Source organism: Thermobia domestica, chromosome 13, assembly GCF_964235325.1.
Source record: "Thermobia domestica chromosome 13, izTheDome1.hap1.1, whole genome shotgun sequence".
In the NCBI taxonomy this organism is placed as follows: Eukaryota; Metazoa; Arthropoda; class Insecta; order Zygentoma; family Lepismatidae; genus Thermobia; species Thermobia domestica.
Window position 1 is genome coordinate 35,067,918 of NC_137466.1, and position 18,130 is coordinate 35,086,047.

At 36.1% G+C, this 18,130-nt stretch overlaps 1 protein-coding gene across 2 annotated transcripts in view; it reads left to right on the forward strand.

Moving 5' to 3' along the window:
- LOC145668092 (angiotensin-converting enzyme-like) overlaps nt 1-18,130 on the forward strand; it is a 326,884-nt gene that overhangs the window by 84,080 nt on the left and 224,674 nt on the right. The window contains exon 1 of one of the 2 annotated variants that reach the window (XM_081735609.1): nt 28-187. The exons of the other annotated variant lie outside the window; for it this stretch is intronic. Coding sequence (XP_081591735.1) covers nt 86-187 — 102 coding nt within the window. The 5' untranslated portion in view covers nt 28-85. Of the gene's footprint in view, nt 1-27; nt 188-18,130 lie in introns of those variants that run through there. 2 annotated transcript variants of the gene reach the window in all.

Genomic DNA, 18,130 nt, shown 5'->3' on the forward strand with positions numbered 1-18,130 from the left:
GAAAAGGGGGAGAATATTGTGCTTCCGATTCTTGGAGCGAAGCGCCGTCAGTTTTAGTTCAGTCAGTGTACGGGCAGTCACCATCATGGTGTGTGCGTTACGGTTCTTTCGCATCGCGCTTGGGGTCCTTGGTTTGTTTCTCTTTCCAGCCGCTTCGGATGTAGATTGGGACAGCAGATATATAGAGGTGAGTACTTGATCGATGATGGGAAACCTATAGGCCTATAGTTTATATTTTCGAGTTTATGACACAGAATTAAAATTCGAGACTTATTTATTTTCAGAAGAAAAAGAAGAAAAGAGGACTGGAAAGCTAATTGCTATGAAGTAAATTGTGTACAACTTACTTGTTCAGTTGCTCGTAAATGGAAGATGAATCATGTACAACCTGAGGTCTTCTCGATACATTGATGTGAGCTCGGACTTTCAAGCCTGCCCCCTCCTAAAAGTACCCATGATTTTTTTTTTAAAAGTTCAGTTTTTTAAAAGCTTGACAAAACTGTTTTATTTTTTTCTTCCCACACAAACGGTTGATTAATTTTATTCCATACAACTCGTTAGGTAGCCCGAATAATCGAACTTAAAAATTCATTTGTATATCACTTTTTATACACTTTGCTCCACCTTTTGTGGTTTTACAGTAGTAGCTTCTAACTTAAACTAAATCATTTTTCATGATGGCTTATTAACAATAATCCTGATATTCAATAACAACACTGAAAAATGTTTCATTCGATTCGTCTCCGTTTATCCTACAAGCATTGAAAAACAAGAATTTTAGGAGAACAGAAATGGATCAAAAGATTGCGATCTTGGCGAATAATTAGTTTTTGGATCAGGGGCCACAAAATTTTTGAACGGCCCCTAAATCGAGTTTTCATATTTTCTACGGAATAAACACATACTGAGTTAACTGATAGTTTGGGTTTGGCTACACTATATGTAGTTCTCAAGATACAAGGTCTACAAAAAATTGATTGAAATATATTTGATCTTTTGATCAAAAAGAAAAAAAAGAAAAAAGAAAAATAATAGGAGTTCAATTTTAAACTTGGCAATGCTTATTAGTATCTTAATAGTATTATTAGTATTATTATTAGAATCTTAATAGCATTTTATTTGAGCTGAAAAAAAAAAACATTAGAAAGAGGAAGCAACAGCGATTGGGACTAATAGGTCGTAATCAAATATAGAAGTAGAAGGGGAGAAAATAGAACAGGCGACTAGTTTTCGGTACCTAGGTAGTACTCATAGTGAACACATAAAGTGCTAATTGAAGTAGAAGCAAAGACAGGAATAGTAAAAGAAGCACTTCCGAAGAAGAAAAGCTTATTTTGTGGGTCCTTGAGAAAAAAGCTACGAAAAATAATTATAAAATGTTTGGTGTGAAGTGCTGTACTCTATAAAGCAGAAATATCGAAATATCGACAAATTCGACACTATGCAAAAGCAACAGGAAAAGACTCGATGCTTCCAAAATGTTGGTATAGAGAAGAGTGGAGAGAATTAGCTGAGTCGAACGGAAAACGAATGACGAAATATTACGAATAGTAGGGGAGACAACAACAATTTTAGATGTAATTAAAAAGTGAAAGAAAAGATTGGATGAGAAGGAATGATATTATGAGGAACATAATAGAAGATGCAGTGGAAGGAAAAGAGGGAAGGGACGAAAGAGGTTATAATAGTCGAACGGTATTAAAACGAATAGTAACAATGCTAAGACGAGTTTAGCTAAGGACAATGGTGTATGGGAGTTTCGCAGTTTGCGTTATGTGAGCTACGAGTAATGACAGAATATCTAATAATGATGATATTAGTACTTTAATGTAACGTGATCTACAGTATACTAACGTTTGTCTTCTATTGAGTGATTTACAGGGAGTTTAAATGTATTTATCACATTAATAGAAGAGTATTTATTAATAACTGCTAATATCTGCATAACGTAAAGCTGGTGACTGTATGAAATAGCTCCATAAGCACTTAGGATGTGAATAATCTTAGCAAAATAGAGACAAATTGCAAAAAAAAATCAGAAACCTTTAGCCTTTGTTTATTTGTTTGGAGTTGAACGCACTTTTTAGCACCGAGATTAAATGAAACTTGGATCTACAATTTGTTGTTTGACCTTGAACCCAAATTGATCCTGACAAAACCTGAGATGCTATTACGTGCTAGCGACTCACAATGAACTGAGATGGATTCCTTGTGACAGATGAATTAAAAGGTGAATAATAATGGGAAAATCGGTATAAAGAATGTTACGGAGATAATGGGACGAAACAGAAGAACTGCGTAGAAAAGAATGAAAGAAGAACAGTGAACAGAACGTTGTCAACCGAAATTCACATAACCCAAAAAGGAAAAAGAAGCCTTTAGTACCAGACGTGAGCGTCACACAGCTGAGCCGATGAGCAACCACGAATTTTAACTCTTAAAAGTTGATGTGCTCGGTTTCATACCGTATTTAAAGCCAGATTATTATGTACATTCATGTTGTATTTACTTAATTGGAAGTGAACAATATGGTATTGCAAAATATTTAGGGGAATTGGACAGAACTATGGATATTTGTAATATACAGGAACCGCATAATTTTAAAGGTTGAAACATGATCTCTTATCAAATTAGTTACATTGTTTTTCAGATTTAATTGTGCACACAATATTGAACAAATCGAAAATGAATTTCTAGATGATACGAGACATCTATTGAAGCCTGAAGTCTCTCCTAGAAGACGATACTGAAGCCTGAATTCACGTACTCCTGAATAGACACTTTCTTTTCAACCAACTTGAACTGAGAAGAAAGGCTACCCGATAATACCCTCATGAAGTGCATCTCTTCTGTTGTTATAAACGACTTAATTAACATGTGATTTTAAAACAGTGCAGTTTAACTGGAAGACCAATTGGAAAACGACCATTAGGAAGATCTAGGCGCAGGTGGGAGGACAATATTAAGATGGATCTCGCAGAGATAGGAATACAAAGTAGAAACTGGATGCAGTTAGCTAAGGATAGAAGTCAGTGGAGAGCTTTTGTGGACGCGGCACTGAACCTCCGGGTTCCATAGGCCATAGAGTTAGTTAGTTAGTTAGTTAGCAGTTTAACTTAACATCGGGAAGACAGAGAGTGGTTAGTACGTAGCTTATAAATGTTATCTAAACTATTGAAAATACTACATATTATTAGCGTGTAATGAGAAAACAAATATCTATAGCAATGGAGGATTTACAAGGTAAAAGCTGAGGTGATTAGCCAAAACCCAGACTATGATATGTACACTGTATCATGAATTTATGCAAATCGTTTCAATTTGAAATCTGTTTACTCACTTCGTTAACAGGAACTAATAATATCTAATGTTTGAAAAAAATTCAAGTAACAAGAATTTTAGGAATGATTAAAAAAAATGGATCAAGAGATTGCGATCTTCACCAATAATTAGTTTTTGTATCAGTGGCCACAACATTCTTAAACGGACCTTAATTAATTCATTAATTCATTTATTTATTTTTACGGATTAAGCAAGTCATACATATTGAGTTAAGTGATAATGTGGGTTTAGCTACACTATATGTAGTTCTCCAGATATAAGGTACATGAAAGTTTTTGATTGAAATATATTGGATCTTTCGATCAGGGGCACAAAATTTTTGAACGACCCCTAAATCGAGTTTTCGTATTTTGTACGTAATAAGCACATCACACTGCGAGTTAACTGATAGTTCGGGTTTGGCTACATTATATGTAGTTCCACAGATACAAGGCCTACAAGAAAATTTCTGATTTAAACAAATTGGATTTTTTGATCCAAAAAGTAGAAGGTAATGCTGACTATACACTTTCAAAAATATATAAATAATACTTCAATTATTTTTTTTCATTCAAAAAACATGGGTGGGAGGCTCGGGTTTTCCGGCCTTGGGCAGATCCCCCACTGGTCTACAGATGAGATGTACCGATCGACAGACCTGATTGAACTGAACAACATGCTATGGATAAAGTGGCAGAAGCGTCATTCATGGAGGGCAGGGAGGCAATTGCTCCCTGAATTTAAGAACAATATGCTTTCTCATTAATTTATACTAATATACTAACAAAAAGTGTGAAATTTTGTTAGTTTACGACCCCGTTGGCAGACTTTCTTTGTCTTTCTGCGATGAGCTTTTGTAAGTCAAAAGTTTTCTGCAGGAATTCTGCAAACATTTTCTGCAGAAGAAACACTTATGATTCTTAAAAATATACTTTACACGACGTTTAAAAAACAGTTCAAACTATATTTATGCAAGTAGTCAGTCCATTTAAGACATCTACACACAGTGGGCATGTTTTTATACTTTTCTGTTGGCTATTTTTTTCTCCTCTGGCAATTTTTCTACACACGCGCGGCAGATTTTCTGCGATTACATCGCAGATCGCGGCATGTTCTGCTATGGGGTTCACAACCTTGTCTCCCCTGGTGAAACCTGAAATAACGCTACTGGCTGAGTGGAAATCCTCATGCGTAGATTAGGAGACAACCCCCAAAAAATTGTTAAACCTAAAAATTGATGCTGTACGACATCCACGCCACCTATTAAGATTAGATTTACTCGTATTTTGAAGTATAACTCATCAAGCTTCTAGCAAAACGACAGTATACCGGTACAGTATACTTAACGATATATATATATATATATATATATATATATATATATATATATATATATATATATATATATATATATATATATATATATATATATATATATATATATATATATATAAACTTTAATTTTTGTTTTACTATAATATTGCTTCAAGATAGATCACATTGATCTTACCAAAATGACATACTTGAAGGTCATTTCTGATGCGTAATTTTCGAGAAAATTGTGCAAATCGAATGATTCTTTGTCCTAACAAGGATGTTTGTTTTTATTAATAATGGATTTTTCTGTTCTGCTGGAACAGATTCTTTATTTATGTACTGTACTGCAAAAAATACCTTTCTAAGTTGTTTATCTCCTTCTACAGGTATCTGTAGTTTATCTTCTCGTATCTGTAGTCTATCTCCTCCTAACTGTGACAGATATTTCTAACAGTAATGAATATAGTACTGTTAGGATTAGGATAAGGATTGTAGATTTCTGGGCTTTCGGCATCAAAGGCAATTTAGCCCGTCACGTTTTGAGGAATGGCATACCTCGGCGAGCACACTATCCAGGGAAAGGGAAGGAAGGAAGCGGCCTGGGACCTATATGTGAGGTACCATACCGGCATTTTCCTGGTGGGAATAAGGAAAAAACCCAAGAAAAATCTCACTCAAGATGGCTGGCCTGAAAACGTTTTTACACTTTTCCGACCGTGTGTCCCCACCGGGAATCGAACGCAGGACAGCTGGCAGAAAAACCGACCATATACTACTGTTGTATTAGAAAAGATCACATTTCATACCAATAACAAAATTAAAATGTTTCACGATAATTCCCATCAATGATTTTTTTTTAAAATTCCATTTTGGGGAAGTTTGAGAAATATATTTCTTTCCATTTAGAATTAGTCGAGAAGGAGGGAATGTTAAAAACACTCCCTCGTTATTTAAAAAAAAAAAAAAAAAAAGTGTCCCACCAAAGTTTTCGTTTAAGAAAAAACTGGATTTTGATAGAATATGATGTATACGTTCTATGTGGATTTCCCAAATCCTTAAAGCTTGGGATTGATATCACTGAATAACGAGAAAGTGGATTTTCCTTCCCATCTCGTGAAATAAAAAATACTTCCGAGAAATTTTTAAAGAAAAAATCTCCAATTTGGTGAAGTTGCAAATTGGTAAAAGATATGGCGATGAAAACAACCATTAGCAAAGAACGCTCATATAATTATTTTCATTTCTTCCCTCCTGGATTTAGAACGAAATAGTCAAATTTGTTATTTCACTCAGAGGCATTGCTTCTTTATACTCCTCCTATATGTTTACGATTCTGTCATATGTGTTTGCTTCCAGACTCATTATGCAAATTAAAAACTGCTATAGGGCTCCCTAGCAACAAACTTGTTAGTAAATTTAATTGTGGTTCGCTTCATATTACGTTTGATCTGTATAGAGAGACATTAGTCGATAGAGTATAAAGTAATACCTCAAGCTTAATAAAAATAAACTAATTAATCAAAACGCTTCGAGTCAACTAGTAGCTCAAACCTAATTTTATTGTTCTTAATCTAGAAATAGTTGCAGTATTTGATCAATTTAATTTAACACTCCAGTCAATTACAAGTCCAAGAGTTCCAACCCTACTCTAATCTCTATACTAAAATCGAGAATGGCAGAAAATCAAGCACTTCCAGGTTTGACAGTGATCGCTATTGAGTAAAACGGTAATGGATAGCGATAAAGAGGTTTTCTGCAATCGAATAAACTCTCAAGAACACAGTTCATTTCCGTCCTTAACTCTGTACTAAAACTGGAAGTGGTACAAATCCACTACAACTTCTGGTTTTGATATGATTCTAAATAGAGCAATAACTATCATAGATACTGAGAAGCGCTGTTTTGGAACCGATTTAGCGTTATAAGTATAGGTATCATCTTCTCTCTTAATCTCCCTAATCTCCTTTACAGAAATCAATCGGTTTAACATTGATCGCTATAGAATAAAAACCGTAACAGATAGTGAGCAACGGTCTTTTGTAATCAATTAAGCCTCCCAAGAATACATTTCATCTCGATTCAAATCCTAATACTAATAACTAATAACCTCCCAATACCTATAACTAATACTAATACTATTAACTAATAACTAATATACTCCTAATAACTATATATAAAACTACATGAATTGACTGACATAAAATAAAGAGGTGCTTCCGGTTGACGTGGAAAGTTTAGATTTGCCATGAGTTATAGCTTTTTGAGACTAACCAACAGAAAAATTGTCAAAAGGGAATATTTTTAATCTTTAGGGGGTCTAAAGGGAGATGAAGAATTTCTCCGTGCTATTAGAAAGGACCTCTTTTGAATATATAATCTCATATTTTAGGGAATTGGAATTAGAATAAAATCTTGAAATTCGGTATGCTTGTACGTTTTCACTAGCTTTACCCAACTAAAGCCAACTGATCACCAAAAAATAAAAAAAATCCAACTTTGGAGTGGCCTTGTGGGGAACTGAAAAATCTTTCCCATGTTATTTACATGAGGTATCTTTTACACCTGAAAATGTTTAACCACTTTCGGCATGATTAGAATGATAAAATTTGGCATGATTTCAGCCTTACGGGATTAACCCACAGGAAAATGTCCAAAAGTGAATATTTTGAGCAGTGGCGGCGGTTGGACGTTAAAAGTGTGTGTGGGGGGGGGGCAAGACATGATCTGAATATTTGCATATAAATGTTAGTTTTCCTGCTTCTTTCTAATATTTTGTTTGACGAAAGGTTATATAACTAATAGGATACTATCTTTTTCAGTTAAAATGCCGTATATAATATTTCATATTTTATTAAGTAAATTGACAAGAGCAACGCCAATAGGTAGTAGCCCTTAGTACTCTCAAAGAACGAAAGTGTAAGAAGAGATTTGATTCCTTGCTCATGAACATCTTAAAACTCTGTCTGGAAAACTGTGAGATCAGATTATTGAATAACAAATTTGCAAAACAAAAAAATAGAAAGGATAATATTAATTATAGTAATAAATAATGATTAGGGGCACGAGTTTTTCGCACTAAGAGTTTGAAAATTTCGCGTTTCGTTTATCATATTTCGTGTTTTGTCGCATTTTCCAAATAACTTCTGCAGTTTTTAGCTCTTGTGAAAAAGATATTCCCCACATTTTTATAATTATTCCTTCTATTCGTAGATCACTACAGAAATAAACCATTAATAACCTAAAAACAAAATGCACTGAATATTGCATTTGACATTGTAAATTTCACTTATAGGAAATTATATATATATATTTTAAATCAAATGAAAGAAAATCAGTAACTAAACTTACTGTGAGTAGGGAAGTTTTGCTGTCTTATGAAACGCATAGGGACAAGTTACATTTAAGCATTAACCCTTATAGGATCTTGGCTTTTTGGGCTGTTTTTTAGACTTTCAGTCAAGCAGCTACTGCATCGTCACTATTTATGCTAGAATCATGGTTCATACCTAATTCTCTTCAGAGTAGAGCTGGCTTTCAAATGGTACCACTTGGATGCCCATACCATATACCAGGAGAAGGAAAATTGATGTCGAAGGGAAAATTTTGAGGGGGATTTTTTTTGTCCAACTTTGGGCCCCCCTGGCCTCCCCCCTGTGTGAACGTAGAGACCTCCAAAAAATCTGATAAATAGTACTTGGTAAACTAAATGGGTGTACCGAATTTCAAGTTTCTATCTTGAATAGTAAGGGCGGGAGAAATTTTATCAAAAATTCCCACAATGCCCCAAATTACCACAAAACACTATGATCTCAGGGAAAATATTTCCTGAGACATCCCTAATTACCCTAGGGAAATGTGTCGCACATATTCTCTTCTGAATAGAACTGCCTTTCAGGCGGTACCATTCACATGTCTCCATCATGTATCTGAGGTGGGAAATTCGAGAAAAAAGAGATTTTTTTGGTCTAAATTTCCCTTTTTTCAACTTTTAGCCCCTCTGGACCCCCTTTGTTTTAACGTAGAAATCTGAAAAAAAAATCTGTTAAATGCTACTCGGTGGACTGAATGTTTGTGCACAATTTCAATCTTCTAGGTGCAAAAATAAGCTCTCCAAAAAGAAATTCAGAAAATTTCCCATGTTACCCTATACAGAAGTATATTTTGAAAATAAATCACTGAGACGTCCCTAATTACCCTAGAATAATAATTCGACCGTCATTCTCTTCAGAATGGAACGGCCTTTCAGACGGTATGACTCACGTGTCTCCATCATGTATGTGAGGCGGGAAAATCATGAAAAATTGGGATTTTTTTGTCTAAAAATCCCTTTTTTCAATTTTTTCCCCTTCTGGACCCCCCCTGTTTTAATGCAGAGATCTCAAAAAATCTGGGAAATACTACTATGTGGGCTGAATGTTTGTGCACAATTTCAATCTTCTAGGTGCAAAAGTAAGCCCGCCAAAAAAAATATACCCACCATGTCCCATTTTTCCCTATATAGAAGTATATTTTTCAAAAAATCCCTGAGACGTCCCTAATTACCCTAGGATAATGATTCGCCCGTCATTCTCTTCAGAATGGAACTGCGTTTCAGACGGTATGACTCACGTTCCCACGTGTCCCCATCATGTATATGAAGCGGGAAAATCCTGAAAAACGGGATTTTTGGGTAAAAATATCCCTTTTTTCAACCCTTCGCCCCTCTGGTTCCCCCCCTGTTTTAGCACTGACATCGGAACAAAAAATCTGGTAAATACTACTCGGTGGACTGAATGTTTGTGCAAAATTTCAATCTTCTACGTGCAAAAATAAGCCCGCTAAAAGTACTTTACATACCCCCCCCAAAAGTATTACACGAAAATATAACTTTTAGACTTATGACGTCATCACCTCCTATGTCTGGACGCAGGACGGTCTGAAACCATACGTAATGTCTTCTACAATGTATCTGGACTTGAAAAACAAACAAACAAACAAAAAAAAACCGGACGAAAAAGCTCAAATAGAAGAGAAATAACGCAATGTACGATGAAAAATGCGTATCGTAGAAAATGTACGATAAGATCCCCAAAGGGTTAAACATAAGCATGTTACACATTTCCACATTTTCCTTCATTGTTGTACGTTTGTCACTTATCACCAGTCCATACTTGGGGAAAGAAAACTCTCACAATTGGCATTGCTTTTTGGAAGCCACACATATGTAAGTGGCGTTTACAACAAACTTCAAACAATCATCACTTCAGAACTTTTGTCCATTTAAAATATTCATTACACTGTACTTTCCAGACGAATCACTTGTGAAGTGTTCATAGGGTACTTTGTAAAACTCCAAATGCGGTACTTCATAATCGGATGCTTTCATTTTTTTTAAATGAAGGCCAAGCTTTAAAAAAACTTCCTTAACGTAACAATGTCTGGTTCACTGCCACATGCAAATACAGAAGGATCAAATAGCTTTCCCAAAGCATCATATACTTCTATAGTTTTGGAGTCTTCTCTTTGCGAAGAAAGCTTCAAGGATGATCTTAATGCACATTTTTAAAAAGTCACATTCAACACTAGCCCCTTTTCACTTCGTAACAAACGTAAGTGTGCTTTAGTTTTTCCACCGAAGAGGTCCTGCAACATGTTCTCTATCCGAATTACCCAAAATGCACCGTTCATGCCACGTACTACCATTCCGACAGCGGAAAACTGGTGTTTCCAAATTAATGAAAACGTATGTTTTTAAATTTCGCATTATATCGCGAACTGTTAGAAATTTCGTGCAAAACTGCCAATTTCGAGTTTTATCGCGCAACAGAAAACAACGAAAATACACATAGAATATCACAAAACGTCAAGAAACTGAAAATTACTTAATTCTGACGCATTTCATTTTGTCGCGCAATGCGAAAAACTCTTGCCTCTAATAATGATGTTTGTTTTGCAAAAGTTATATTGAAACAGGGATTAGTGAACAACTTAATTTTTAATTCCACACATGCTATTAAATATATATTATTACTCTGAAAGACAGTAAATACTACAAGCATATGCTACGACATTTAAAGAAATATTTGGTTTTGCAACTTCCCGAAACATGTTCGTTGCCATTAGGTGCAGTTTTAATTTTGTTGGAGCACATCAAAACACAACAATACTTAGAATCACTCCCTACTCCAGTTATACAAAATAACACTAAAACCTAGAATTATGTTGAATTCACTAAATTTAATTGTATATACACTGGTACACCTCTAACACACCACTTCATTCACACATTACCTACAAAACAATGGAAAAGGTAGAAGTTGTTTCTTATTACGCTTTTCCCCTTACATTTCTAAAGCTTAGAAAGAAAAGACATTTTAGGAACTGTCAATTTTTGTGAAATTAAAAAATAACTTGTGAAAGACTTTTTTTCTTTTGCCAAATGCTCTCTGAATTAGTTTCAAAGCGGCTGACTAATATATCGAGCCCTTGTAAGAAGTGAAAGTATGCTGAAATTGTTGTGCTCCAATAGGTTAATTTTAGGATTATTTTCTGTGGCAATTAAAACGCAATTCCTGTAGTTTTCTTTACTCCACGGGAAGACAACCAATACCTACTCACGGAACGGCAAATATATGGCACATTTTTTTCTATGAACCAGTAATACATACAAAAACTTTACATTTCTAAATGAAACTATATACATTAATGGGTTACGTCAAAAAAGTGGGGGCAACTGCCCCCTTTGCCCCCCTAATCGCCGCCCATGATTTTGAGTTTTCAAGGGGTCTAAAGGAGGAGGGGATGAAAAAATTCCCTTGTTATTTAAATGAGGGTTTTCTTCGGATATAAAATCTTATCTTTTAGATAGTTGAAATAGAGAAAGAAACTTGAAATTCCATAAAATTGTGGGTTTAAAAGGTACGAGGCAGTACGCCTAGCAAACGCGGGGTCTGGGGCGAGTCTAGCTAGCCAAAGGCTAGTCTCTCTTCTAAAGCCAGAAGTGACAAAAATCAACCATGTCCTATTTTAACATTGATCTTATACAGTAAAGTCGGTAATAGATAGCGAAAATAATCGGTTTCTGTAATCAATTAACCGTTCCAACAATATATTCCATTTCCACTCTAATCTCTCTACTAAAATCGGAATTAGTTTAACTTTCTACAAATGTATATATAAAACTCAGCGTTAAATAATTGTCACCCCTGCCCTTCTCAATGACGTACTTGCTTTTCAGACCCGATACCATTCGACACTTTATGCCAGGGATGCAAAAAAGCAACAAAATTTTACTAGCCCAACACAAAACGCTACTAGCCCAAATCCCACAATAGAAATAATTTACTTACCTGCGGTATGATATTAAATACTCACCCGCACAGATGAACCACTCTCCCCGAGTTAGTAGGCGAGTGGTTATTTGCATCCCTGCTTTATGCTCTTCAGGCTAAAGGAGACGGATAATTAATGAAATAGAATGCTTATGAAATTATTGTTGGAATGAGAATGTTGGAGGAAACGGAAAACACGAGAAAATCTACAGGCATCAAAATGTTAACCACAAACTCTCATGACCTGAGATCGTATCTGGGACCTCTCGCAATAGAGATCCGGGACCACATGTCGACTTATAGAAACAGGCACTTAACGTCTCGGCGACGAACGGGCAAATATTCGACTGTGGCAACGAAAGTTGTGATTGTTCTTATGAATCGCTTATATATTTTGCATTTCAAAATATTTTTCTCTATTGTTGGGCTGAGTTAAGAACTGTAACTTACGTATTTTGGTTCGATCCCAGCTCGCGCCAAATGAGCTTTATGGTGGACAAACACCGTGTGTGTGGATTTTCTCCGGATTGTATCGTTTCTTCCCACTTTCTTCATTCTACTATTTCATTCATTTCTCATCATCACCGTCTCCTTTAGCCAAGCCGGCATAAGCGTGAGACGTAAAACAAAGCGTGTATTTTATTTATTTCTCTATTTTTGATCTAGAACTTCTAGCTTCAGGCGCAATCATTCGCAATACTTTACACAGCGTCAGATACCACAATTAAGGTTTGATTTTAAGGAGCAACCGTATTGTTGAGGAGTAAAGCTGTCTCACATAACTATTTTGAAATGTATCGGGTCAGTTATCAACTGCTTCAATATTTTGTCACAAGAGAACACTACTAGCAAATGTCTGCACTGCCTCGCGACTGAATTATGAACTAGTATAAGACATTTCTCAGATACAGTAACTGTTATAGAGTAAATAAAACTGTTGATAGAAGTCCAGAACAATTTCATATGGTTAGGTCCCGTTTATATTCCATTTTATATTAGAGCTCCTCCGTGGCTAAGCGGTTAGCGTACGCGCCTTTGGCGCGGGAGACCCGGGTTCGATTCCCGGCGGGAGCTCATGTGGTTCGGATTCCACGTTAATCAGTAGGTCCACGTCTCATATAGCCTCGCTGCTGAACGGGACGTTAAACTCAAAATCAACTCAACTCCATTTTATATTAAGTAAGCAGCAAGTATTTCCATAATCATTGCACATATACTGCAGAAAATTTGAAAATATTAAAGTTCAATATTCGATAAAATGAGTATCCAAAGGGCATGTGTGGATAAGTATAGTGAAATGGCCCCAGATGAATCTTGGGACGACAAGGGGTGGTATGTAGGCATGGGCGGCGATTAGGGGGGCAAAGGGGGGCAGTTGCCCCCACTTTTTTAAAATTACCCATTAATGTATATACGTAGTTTCATTTGGAAATATCAAGTTTTGTACGTATTATTGGTTCATAGAATAAAAATGGTGCCATAAAATATTTGTCGTTCCATGAGTACGTATTGGTTGTCTTCCCGTGGAATTAAGAAAGCTACAGGAATTGCGTTTGAACTGACACTAAAAATGGCCCAAAAATTAACCTATTGGAGCGCCACAATTCGAGGGTACTTTAGTTTCTTCTTGCAATGGCTCGATATGTTAGTCAGCCGCTCGGGAACTAATTGAGATAACATCTCGCAAGAAAAGAAGTCCTTCACAAGTTATTCTTTAATTGCACAAAAATCAACAGTTCCTAAAATGTATTTTGATCTTTCTACTAATAAGGAATATTTGGATTTGATTTTTTCCAATTTAACATCCTGCTCACAATTTAACATCTTGTCAGCAGCGAAGTTATATGAGACGTAGACTTAATGATCAACGTGGGGCCCGAATCACGTGAGCTGCCCCCGGGGAATCGAGCCCGGGTCTCCCACGTCAAAGGCGTGTACGCTAACCGCTTAGTCACGAAGGAGCTCAGTAAGCAATATTAATTTTGCAGTGTAATATAAGATTTAGGGGTGTACATATACAGTTTTGTATATACAATTAAATTTATTAAATTTAGGATAATTCTAGGTTTTAGGATTATTTTGTATAATTGAAATGTGGAGTGACTAAGTATTGCTGAGTTTTGATATATTCCAAGAAAGTGAAAACTGTACTTAATGGCAGCGAACATGTTTCGCGAAGCTGCAAAAGTATTTCTTTAAATGTCGTAGCATATGCTTGTAGTATTCACTGTCATCCTAAGAGTAATAACACATATAATAGCATGCGTGGAATTGAAAATATAAGTTGTTCATTCATTCCCAGTTTCAATATAACTTTTGCAAAACTAGCCTCATTATTCATTAATATGATTATTTGATTAATATTATCCTTTCTGTTTATTTTTTTGCAAATTTGTTATTAAATATGCCCCTAATCTGATCACACAATTTTCCAGACAGATCTTCATGAGCAAGGAATCAAATCTCTTCTTACACCTTCGTTGTTTAGGAATACAAAGGACTAATGTCTACTTGCGTTTCTCTTGTCAATTTACTTAATAAAATATGAAATACGATATACGGTATTTTAACTGAAAAAGATAGTATCCTATTAGTTATACAACCTTTCGTCAAACAAAGTGTTACAAGCAACCAGGAAAACTAACATTGATATCAAATATTCAGATCATGTCTTGCCCCCCCATTTTTAACGTCCAACCGCCGCCACTGTATGTAGGAACCTCCAAGAAACGTTAATCCCTCTTGTTTCAAACCTCAACTCCCATTGGTTCATGAAAAATGGCGCAAAATCGGAAAAGTGAGATTAATTTATTTCTCAAGAATGGCTCGATTGACTTTGTTCAAACTTGGATGTATGTATAAGTGTATACAAGGGCTTTGTCTGAAAAATTTAAGAGACCCCCCCACCATTTCTCCCTCTCAAAAAATTCGATTCAATATTTTGTGCCTCTTTTTACCTATGATGGTCTGCGAGCACAATTATGAAAAAATAGGTTTTAGATGTCGCTTTAACCGTAGAATAATATTTTCCCCCAATATTATATCACGGGTACGCCATGGTCAAAATTGTCCAAAACCAACTATACCGCACCTATAAGGGGCAATTGCAAAAAGAATAGCTATTGACATAGCTTTTGCATATTCGCTACTTGAATGAATGAGAAATCACACCTGAAGAACCCCAAAATCACTGAGGCCCCATTTGATGACCTGTGGCGTCCCCACCCCCATTTGAGCCAAAGTGAAACTGTTGATATTGGTGCCTTTTTTCATATGAATCAAGCAGCTTGAACATGAATATGAGGTAAATAATGTCTCACCATAAGGCACATTTTTATTACAATCGATGCTGTCCGAACCATATCATTCATCAGCGTTTTTACGAAGACGGTCTATTGAAGATAGAAGTATATTCGAATTGGAGCACAGTCCAATTATGTGAGTTGAGCTATATTATACAGAATTTGTCTGTGGAATGCAATAAACCATTTTTAGATCAGAAGGACACTTTCAGATTTTAGGGGAGAAAATCGGTCTTCTCAGTGGTTTAAGCTGGGAAAATATTATGGAGATACAAGAATTGCTTAAATGAACGGGTGACTCAGGTAATCGAAGCGTAGTAAAGCACTGATAGCGTTTTTATTCAAGCAAAGGTCTGTTAATTCTAATAAACTGATATTCTCAATTTTAGGACCACAAGACAATCAGATAGTGTCTCATTATACACAGCAAATAGTTTCTTCCTTCGAGAAAGATATTTTACCAGTCTATTTTGGCTATTCAGCGCTTACAAGGGAGGGATTGATTTTCCGTCATACATCACCCATTGCTAAAACGCTGTATGAATTATTATATGTGATGGGACTTAGGCATATCATTAGAAAAGTACAAACAATGAGTATCAAAGAAAGTCGTTGTTGCAGCCATCCATGCTGCAGCCATTATTATTACCTTAGTTATAGAAGATATTTATCGAAAATCCCGAAACCAGCGGGGAAAAAAGAGCAAAATGTTCGATCACGACAACATTCGTGTGGTCATAAATGAAAAAAGTCACGAAAACTGAATTACATACTACAATGTTCTTTTCACCGTTATTTTTTTTACACATTGAAATATTTGTACTTCTTAACCGTTTGCATTATATTTTCTTCTATTTCTTGGATGAAATGTTCCTTTTATTCAAATGTTGCAGTTTTCCACTACTCCATGACTTGTGGAATGCAAGAAGAAAATAGGTATATCTGAATAGCATCTTCTGAAGCAATAGTGGCCTTCATATTTCCATCCTCCCCCCCCCCCAGGACCTACGAGGGACACTACAACAACGGTCATATTACATTGTGTTGTTAATGGTTATTCTCTTTCCAGCTGAGGTTATTTCACTTTGATTGGACACTGTAAGTGTATACCTAAGTAACATTGATTTGTTTTACATGAACAGTCACATTGAAACTTCAGACATCCACAATTGGGGTACTTTCAGGCATCTAATAGTAACTTGAACCTCATATTCATGTTCAGGCTGTTTGATTCATATGAAAAAAGGCACCAGTATCAACAGTTTCATTTCGGTCCAAAATGGGGATGGGAACGGCACAGGCTATCAAATGGAGCCTCAGTGAGTATGGCACTTTTCAGGTGTGATTTCTCATTCATCCAAGTAGCGAATATGCAAAAGCTATGTCAATAGCTATTCTCTTTGCAATTGCCCCTTATAAGTGCGGTATGGTTGGTTTTAGCCAATTTTGACCATGGCGTATTTGTGATAAAATTTTGGAAAAATATGTTATTCTACGGTTAAAGCGATATCTAAAACCTATTTTTTTTTCATAATCGTGCTCGCAGACCATCATAGATAAAAAAAGGGCAAAAAATATTGGATCGATTTTTTTTAGAGAAGAAATGGGGAGGGGGGCTCTTAAATTTTTCAGACCAAGCCCTTGTATACATCTATACATACATCCAAGTTTGAACAAAATCGATCGAGCCATTCTTAAGAAATAAATTAATCTCATTTTTCCTATTTTGCACAATTTTTCATGAACCAATGGGAGTTGAGGTTTGAAACAAGAGGAATTAACGTATCTTGGAGGTACCTACATACCACCCACTTGTCGTCCCAAGATTCATCTGGGTCCATTTCACTATACTTATCCACCCATGCCCTTTGTTGGGGGGTGCGGTGACTCAGTGGTAGAGCGTTCACCTCCGGTGCTTGGGGTCCCTGGTTCGATCCCAGCTCGTGGACTTTGTGGTGGACAAGCACCGTGCTCGTGGGTTTTCTCGGGGTTCTCCCGTTTCCTCCCACTTTCATCATTCCACCATTTCACTCATTTCTCATTATCACCGTCTCCTTTAGCCTAACCGGGATAACCGTGGGACGTTAAACTTAAAGATTTCATTTCATTTTCCATGCCGTTTGTTGTCCTGTCGAGTGTACCATCAAGAGCTGAGGGCATGGCAAAAGTAATGAAATGAATTTGCCACAGCGGAGTATTAAATCAGTCTGTTCATGAACACTTGTTTTTGTAGGGCATGAGCAGAAAAAGTCTAAGGAATAAACAATCACATAGGCTTACTTTCCAAACATATTGCAAACGTGTTCTTAACAACATCACTCAACACATTATCTCATTTTAAATGTCATTTACCTAATAAACTTTGATTAAATATATCTAAGAGATTTATTTACATGAAAATTCCTTTGCATTCTAGCAAGGTTTTGGCCAAGGAATTGGAAAATCACTTGTGAGGTCCCTGCTCCGATTCCAGGCCATATGAGCTTATGATAGATCATACATCAACGTGTCCGTGTGTTTTTCCTCGAGGTTATCCGGTTTCCACTCACATTCCATTCCTCCAATCCATTCACAATCATTCACATCTTTTTTAGCCTAAAGAGCAAGAAAGTGGACGTTATGTTAGAATTTTAACTTCATTTCTACTGATGGACGCAACGACTCACAAATGCCCTCTACTGGTATTGTTATAAAACAAAACGGATATCTTTCAGTTTAACACCTGACGACCATGCTCCTTAGGCTAAGGGAGACGAGTGATTGCGACAAGTGAATAATGATAGAAGAATCGGTGGAATGAAAATGTATGAGGAAATAGGAGTACCTGAGAAAACCACGAGGTCGTCTACCACAAACTTATCTGGTCGGAGATCGAACCAC